A 7,616-nucleotide genomic window follows, 5' to 3' on the forward strand; every position below is an offset into this window, starting at 1 on the left:
TAAATTCAGCCATGTTGAGACTTACCCCACATCAGTGACGTGGTATGTGCCACATGTGTTTCCTGTATGATTTGCCAACTGTTGCTGTTTTATCCCAGTTGAGCTCCGTAGTGCTTCAGCCAGAAAACACGCAGGACTGCAGTAGATTTTATTATTGTTATAAAGTAACATATTACTGTGTTGTTCTGTTTCCTGCAGAGGTCGACTTCCAGGCCTTCCTGTCAACATACAAGCGTCTCTTCGATCAGTGCAGGAGTGTGGTGAGAGACTCGCGTATCTGGAGGATTTTCCTCAGTTCTTTCACTCTAGAGCCTCGTTTGGATCAAATCCAAACTATTTCTGCTCCTCATAACAGGTTTTCTAACAATGAATCTAATCACTCAGCTTTAGATGAAACGGAGAAAATCTGGTGGAAGTGTTTGTATCTTTCGGCTGCTCCAGGAAACCCAAACCGATCCGTTTGTCTGAACTGCTTGCAGGTCGTTTCGGACTCGGACGAGAGTCGGCACCAGACCCAGGCTGCTGAAGACAAACCGGGCCCACTGCCTGTCAGTAAGGTACAGAGCTCAAGTTTTATTTTTCCCTACAAGAATTCCCTCAGAGAAATGAACTGGTGTTCTGGGAATCAGAGAAAAATCAGAGAAAAAAGAAAACATGGATGACAAGCTGGAAAAATCTGCTTCTGTGATGTGCGACCAAAATATAGGAAAACTTGGGACAGCATGGGAAATCCAAAAATAGAGGCTTTTTCCTTCACTTCTGAAGTGAATCATTAGTGAATGTGTATCCTAAAGTTGGACAGGTTTTCCAGAGTAACTGGTTGTTGATGCTGATGGATGTCCAGGTCAGGCTGCTCTCTGCAGGGTTAGAAAAATGTGACGTTTAAGTGCTTCCAAGGTTTGAATTCTTCCTCCTTTTGTTCGTTTTGACATGAAATATGTGCAGGAACTCACCTCATTTGACTGAGAGGAGACAAAGACTCCAGTATTTCTGTCGTAAAATTTCATCCTTCTGATCCTTCGTAGTTCCAGTTCTGTCCCAAGCTTTGGTTTTTATTCTGTTCAATAGAACTGTTCAGTAGAACTGTTCAATAGAACAGTTCTATTGAACAGTTTTATTAGAAATGGCCGATAAATCAGCCCACTGTTGGTCTCTGTGTGAGGCGTCCAGCATCCAGTCTGTCGGTCTGATGCCTGCTGTCCGTGTTGTGCACAGATCCCCAGGTTCAAAGGTCAGAGGAGCCAGACCGCAGCGAAGGTAAAAACACGAGGGCAGCACTAACACCATCACTATGAACGGCACCTGAGCTGGCTAACCGGATCCCTGCTGCATCTAACTCACCATCACATCCACCGCCTGGTTTCCACTGCAGATCATTAAACAAGGCACCGAACCGCTCAGTGGAAACGAGGCGCACGGTTCTTCAGACGGGTTTACTACAGAGCTGCTGTCTTCCTGCTCTGCTGGGCTGTTTGTGTCCAAAGGTTCTGGCCAAATGGACTGGAAGAAGCTTCAGGTTATTTTTCTGATCAAATCTCAGGCAGAAACGACATTTAACCGTAATCTAAAAAGATATTATATATATAAATACATATTTAAAGAGTTTAAACACCAAATAATCTGCATTAATGTGCACACTGGGAACCAGCTTAGTGCTGCAGCAGAAGCTAATATCTAAAGTTTTTCTTATTTCTGATCCTGGAGTTACAGCCAATCAGAGGCAAGACGGATACCTGGCGCTCCTGTATAACTGCAGGTTTTTCAGGTTCCTGAGCTGCATTTTCTATTGAGTGTTGCAGATTTACTCTACAAAATATCCACAAACACAGAACCCTGAGTAGGCGCAGGTCCTCTGAACTGGACCTCAGTACTGAATTGGATTTTCCAAAGCAAGAAAGTAAAAACACTAAAAACATCTGAGATAAACCAATTTCTAGACCACTTACGTTAAACAGCAGAAAAATGTATTTCATGATTAATTTACACGTCTAACAGTAACCAGCTGCATTTGTTAAAGCTTTGAGCTGAAGCTGGATCAGAACCGGGTTGTTTTAGATTCTGCTGATGCAGAGAAAGCACCGATGCTCTGTAGCAAACCTCCTGCTGTCAGGTTTCAGTCCATATTCTTCATGTTGGAGCTTGTTCTGTGTTTTAGACTTCTGGTTAGAAACTGTCCACGGTTCTGAACACAGCTCTTAAAAATAACCCAGTTTTCCTTCACTGCCTGCTGATCTGCTTCCATGTTTATTATTTGCTCTTTTCTCCGTGTCTGTAGCTGCAGTTCAGCCTGTGACTCTCTGGGACTTGGTGGTTTTTGTAAATGTTTTAATGTTTGGAGGTTTTAGAGTAGCGTATAGTTGCTGCTACAAACCCAATGAAACCCGTCCAAGACTGGAGTAACTGCTAATATTTAATAATTACAGATCTGAGCACCAACTTTAAAAATACCAGTCCAACCGTCAAACCAGAAGGGAAAGTTTGGGAGGTTGATTATGAACCGACGACATTGAAATCAATGGAAAACCTCTGAATCCCGGACAGGCCCCCGTTTTTAATTTCTATTAGTAAAACCAACAACACAGTCTTTGGTTTCTGCATTGATCTAATGCTGGCATTAAATTTACGCAAGATCAACAAATCCCTGCATTTCTTCACATTAATGCTTAATTATGAGTTGATTGTTAATTTTCTGCAAAATCTGTGAAAACTGTTGGCTTTATATGATTCAGTGATTCTTGAGAAAAGGGACAAAATGGGTTTTAATTTTCCCATAATTTGTTTTTATTTCTTCTCAACATTATGTATGCAAATATGACAAATAATGTTTTGGAAATGTAAAGATGCTGAGGTGCAGGCTCCCAGTTGCAAAATTTTTTTTTAATTACATTTTTAATCGACCTGACCTAGAATGTTGTCATCACCATCTGACAAAAATAAATAAAAAATAATTTTTGATGACCTTATTAGTGATATTTTTACTCATTTTACAGACAAATGCTTCTCAAGAAACAAAATAAATATTATTTAAAACAAAAAACAACAAAAAGTCCWTCTGACGGAGTTGACACAGAACTGTAGGTGGTGACAAACTAGTGAGTAAAATGAAAAACTTGATACATGTGAAGTAATGCAATTTATGTAAAATAYATTAAAATGAATTAATTGCACATTTAAGTGAGATTTGACAACAATTTCACTGAAAGAGTCACAAAAACTGATGGAGTTGACGAAATGCCAAACTACCTCAATTTATATGATGTTATTCTGAAGGAGGCCATGTTGTAGCTCATCAGGTCCATGAAATCTTTACATTTTACCAAAATTAATCTTTTATTTCACAAAATTTTATCAAAGTTTTGTAAATTGTCAGTTATGGTGTTGACACATCATGGTTGTGATGAACAACTTAGGAATAAAAAGAAGAAAAAAACTAAAGAATAACATAAGCTAACCGGAGCTAACTAGCCCTCTTAGCAATGGAAGAGAGAGGAAGCGGTCATGGGGTCCTCAGAAGTTCTGGTGCCCCCCAATAATGCCTGATTTTTTTTAAATATTCTTTTCATGTCTGACGGTGTTGACAAAAACTAGGGACAAATTTTAATGGAGACGTAAAACGTAACAGAAAGAAGTTGGACAGAAGTTGGAGTGGAATTGTCGTCGCACAAAAAAAGCCGTTGTTGAAGAAACAAAACGACTGGCATGAGGGAGAACCTTCAGAAACTATTTCCTCTGTTTCATACCAGGAGGTTCCTGGAACCATATTTTATCTTCGTCTGTGACCAGCGTTGCCTCAGCTTGTTGCTCAGCTGTGTGGAAACTGTGTTTGTTGGCCAGGACTTGGAGCAGGTCGTCTCCCTGCCCAAGCGGTACCTGCAGCAGCAGGAGCAGCCGACAGAGGCTGGGAGCGCGGAGCATCTGGACCTGGAGCTGGACGGAGACGTGGACCACGACGAAGGAGACTCCTTCTTCGACGACCCGCTGCCCAAACCGCTCAAGACTTACGGCTGGTGAGAAAAACGGCTTCGGGTTGGAGGAAACCTTCATAATCTCATATTTAATCATCTGCAGCTCAGATGTTTCACCAGAAATTAGGAATAAATGACGACGAACCTGCAGCCGGACAACCAGCAGCGCAAAAACAATCATGCTTTTCCGAATTGTTTGCAAATTTTATTTTGTAAGAAAAAAATAATAATGAATTATGAATTTAAAAAGAAAGCAGAAGGTTATGTTCTTTGGTTGCTCTTGTTTTTTGAAGAACTATAAAATGTTTTTTTATATTGTGAAAAACATAACCCCCCCCCCCCCACTCAACAACCCCATAAAAATAATAAACTAAATATATTTTTAAATAAACTTCAGGATTGATGTTTAACAATGATTTGTTATCAAGCTACTGAAGAAATAACGGAGTTTTATTCAGTACGTATCAAATGTTTTTATTTCATTTTGCATCTAGAATATATTTTCAAACAATAAATGATCTTCTCTACTTGTTAAATATCTAAATTAAAAATATTCTGGATTTTCTTTCCAGAATATTTGGAAATGAATTTTTAACAAATGTCAAGCGAATTTGTTTTAAATGTCTGTAAAATTTTCTGTGAAATTTGAAACCGTTGAATTTAAATTTCTCATATTTTTGGAGCTGATTGAGTTCTGGATTTTTCATGTCTGGACTCAAAGATAAATCAATAAAACTGATGTGAAATATTCCGGTTTCATCCGGATGCCGATCAGGTTTTAGCGTTGAAACCATCTGAACGTCTTTGTCTCTCTGGTGTCTCGTTTCTCTTCCTGCTGCTTCCTGAAGCTCTCCGATCGGAGAAAAGGAGTCGTCAGAGAAGACAAACTGTCCCAAGGAGTGAGTAGCAAAACCCGAGTCAGAGGAGGGGAAAATCAGGAGGTCAAAGGTCATTTAGGAGAAGAAGGAAGAAAGCATACCTTATTCGGCACATTCCTTTAAGTCTCAGTCAGAAACTTCAGTCTGGGATTTTCTTCCTCCTCTCCGTCGTCTCGGTGAACTCTGACCTGTCCACATCCTCACTCTGCTTTCCCTCTGACCTGTCTCTGAAGCGTCTCTGTCCCTGTCCTGCTTCATCCCGTCCTGTAGCGTTGTCCCGCTGAGGGAGGAGGGTCTGTGTGGGCCGCCCGTCTCCCTGATGAGACGAGGCCGAAGCCTCAGCGAGTGAGTGTGCATGTTCCGTCCAACCAGAGGAGCCTCGTTAGCGCTAACGAGCCCACCGCGCCGAAACCGTACCAGAAACCCGATTCAACTCGCCTCCTGCAGCGAGGCGTTCACAGACCTCAGGAGGTGATGACTGCAGGATTCAGGAGGGATTCAGGATTCAGGAAGCACCAGAAAACTTTCCACAAGCTCTTAGAGAGAGGAGGCAGAATCAGCTGGACATGCGATGATTTAAAAATCTAACATCTGATTCGGCTGTCGCTGCCAAAAGCTCTAGTGGTAAACAGAAACAGACTGCCTGATGTCAGACCGAGCAATTAATCGTCCCAGACGTTATCGTGATAAACGATAATATTGTGGTTTGGAAATAATTTTCGAGTCATGTAATGATAAAAGCATAAAAATCTGAAAGATTGATAAACTTTAGATCCTGAACTGGAGGTGGAGGACATTTTAAATATCAAAAATAAATAAAACAGCAAATAAGTGAATTATGAAATCTCTCCCTCTCAGCTCCTTCAGACTAGCCAGGAGCAATTAGCAAACACCTGGTGAACCTGTGGTGCTCGTTAGAGGAGCTGCTGCTCAGGTAAAAACTCCGTTAAAGGGTTAATAAAGCTTCAGAAAGAGCAGGAATATTTAAAGAGACAGAGGCCCAATTTAAGACCTTTAAAGTTTATTTCAAGTCGTATCTGATACATGTAGCATTTAAAACGACTGAAGGTAACATAGTTACTTGATTGTGCTGTAAAATGACATCATTTACCTGGAAAACATGTAACACCGCCCCTTTAATGACTTACCATGTGAAGCTTATTCACATGAGATTTTAAATTTAATGGAAACATTGAATTGTGATATTTTTTCAGCATTAGCAGAACGTAGACAAACATTTGTGTATATCTCAGTGTTGGAAACGAAGGCAGTTTTCAATCAGCTGATTCCTCTGAATCTCCTCCTGCTTGTTGAGTGGAAACGCCTGGACCCTTCAGACGAGGAGGTTCATGTGAGCTCAGAGCCGCTCGGGTGTTTCCCCAGGTGAGCTGGACCCCATGAATCCTGCAGCTCTCTCTGATTGGACAGATTTACCGCCGCCGGCCTGTTTGGTGTCTGTGCCGCGCCTGCATCAGGTCGCTGTGACCGCTGCGTCCGTCCCATCACGTCTGCAGCATCTGAGCCCGCATGGGGCCCCCGGGCGGCCGGAGCCCAGTCAGGTCACACTCCGCCGTGGGCTGCATGAAAGTTTAATGCGGGAGGAGAAGAAGAGTGGGTCACTGGGGCGAGACGAGCGGCTGAACGGTCGCCGTGGCGCCTGCTGTTTAACACCTCAGTGTGTGTGTGTGTGTGTGTGTGTGCGTGTGCGTGTGTGTGTGTGTGTGTGTGTTCTCAGACGCATGACGCTCTCTGACTCTCTCCTTACGTCCTTTCTCTTCCTCTTCCTCCTCCTGGTTCAGCCTGTCGGTCCTGGCCGCAGACCCAGAACCCGAGCGAGGCGATCCCGTCTCGGATCTCGGCTCAGAGCTCAGGTGAGCTGCAGGTCGTCTTCCCCGTCTGGGATGAACCCAGGAGAACTCTGGGAAATGTCTTAAACCTACACCTGTTGGTTCTGGTTCTTTGGGTTCAGATCCTGGTTTTATTAAGATCATTTTGATTCATCACAACAGAAATATTTGGATTTTTTATATTTTTCCGGCTTTTCGTAATTAGATTGGATAATCGTCCAGGTCTGGGAAAAGTTTGGGAAAAGATGACAGCAGGGAACGAGACGGATTTACCTATAATATAATAATAGTAATAATAATAACAACAACAATAATAATAATAACAATAATAATAACAACAATAATCCAACATGGTTTCCTTCAGGTGTGTCTGAAGTCGACAGGTTTTCAGCCTCTGTTAGCATCTCAGTGTGTCAAAGTCCTGCAACCTTTATTTAAACTTGACAACAATAACAACAACCTGCCTGAACAAACGGGTCAGAAACCCAAACGGGTCAGAAACCCAAACGGGTCAGAAACCCAAACGGGTCGTTTCATTGAATGTTTGAGAAAATCTGGAACCGTCTGGAAATCTGAATTGGGTTTATCCGTCCCCAGCTGAACATTCTGGGTTGGTTCTGGTTCCGGTTTGACTGAAGGAACCACATGGAGGACGGAATGAACCGGGTTCTGTGTTCTGGCCCACAGGAAGCCCGAGGCGTCCGGTACCAGAGGGAGTCCGGCCGGTTCTCTGTCTGAGGCGTCGAGGCCCGGAACAGGAAGCATCGGGTCGGAACCGAGCCACAGCAGGAACGGTCAGCTTCACTCAGCCGACCCACAAGGAGGATGAACCCTTCCTTCCTTCCTTCCTTCCTTCCTTCCTTCCTTCCTTCCTTCCTTCCTTCCTTCCTTCCTTCCTTCCTTCCTTCCTTCCTTCCTTCCTTCCT

At 42.8% G+C, this 7,616-nt stretch overlaps 1 protein-coding gene across 5 annotated transcripts in view; it reads left to right on the top strand.

Moving 5' to 3' along the window:
* The window catches only part of cep43 (centrosomal protein 43), a 15,762-nt gene that overhangs the window by 6,335 nt on the left and 1,811 nt on the right, over nucleotides 1–7,616 (top strand). Inside the window, exons 10-17 of one of the 5 annotated variants that reach the window (XM_008397101.2) lie at nucleotides 199–260; nucleotides 480–557; nucleotides 1,216–1,257; nucleotides 3,835–4,007; nucleotides 4,814–4,864; nucleotides 5,114–5,188; nucleotides 6,643–6,714; nucleotides 7,378–7,484. In XM_008397101.2, the coding sequence (XP_008395323.1) occupies nucleotides 199–260; nucleotides 480–557; nucleotides 1,216–1,257; nucleotides 3,835–4,007; nucleotides 4,814–4,864; nucleotides 5,114–5,188; nucleotides 6,643–6,714; nucleotides 7,378–7,484 (660 nt within the window). The remainder of the gene's footprint in view (nucleotides 1–198; nucleotides 261–479; nucleotides 558–1,215; nucleotides 1,258–3,834; nucleotides 4,008–4,813; nucleotides 4,865–5,113; nucleotides 5,189–6,642; nucleotides 6,715–7,377; nucleotides 7,485–7,616) is intronic. The other 4 variants (XM_008397103.2, XM_008397102.2, XM_008397104.2 and 1 more) reach the window with 4 other exon arrangements.

This window comes from Poecilia reticulata, linkage group LG21, assembly GCF_000633615.1.
Source record: "Poecilia reticulata strain Guanapo linkage group LG21, Guppy_female_1.0+MT, whole genome shotgun sequence".
In the NCBI taxonomy this organism is placed as follows: Eukaryota; Metazoa; Chordata; class Actinopteri; order Cyprinodontiformes; family Poeciliidae; genus Poecilia; species Poecilia reticulata.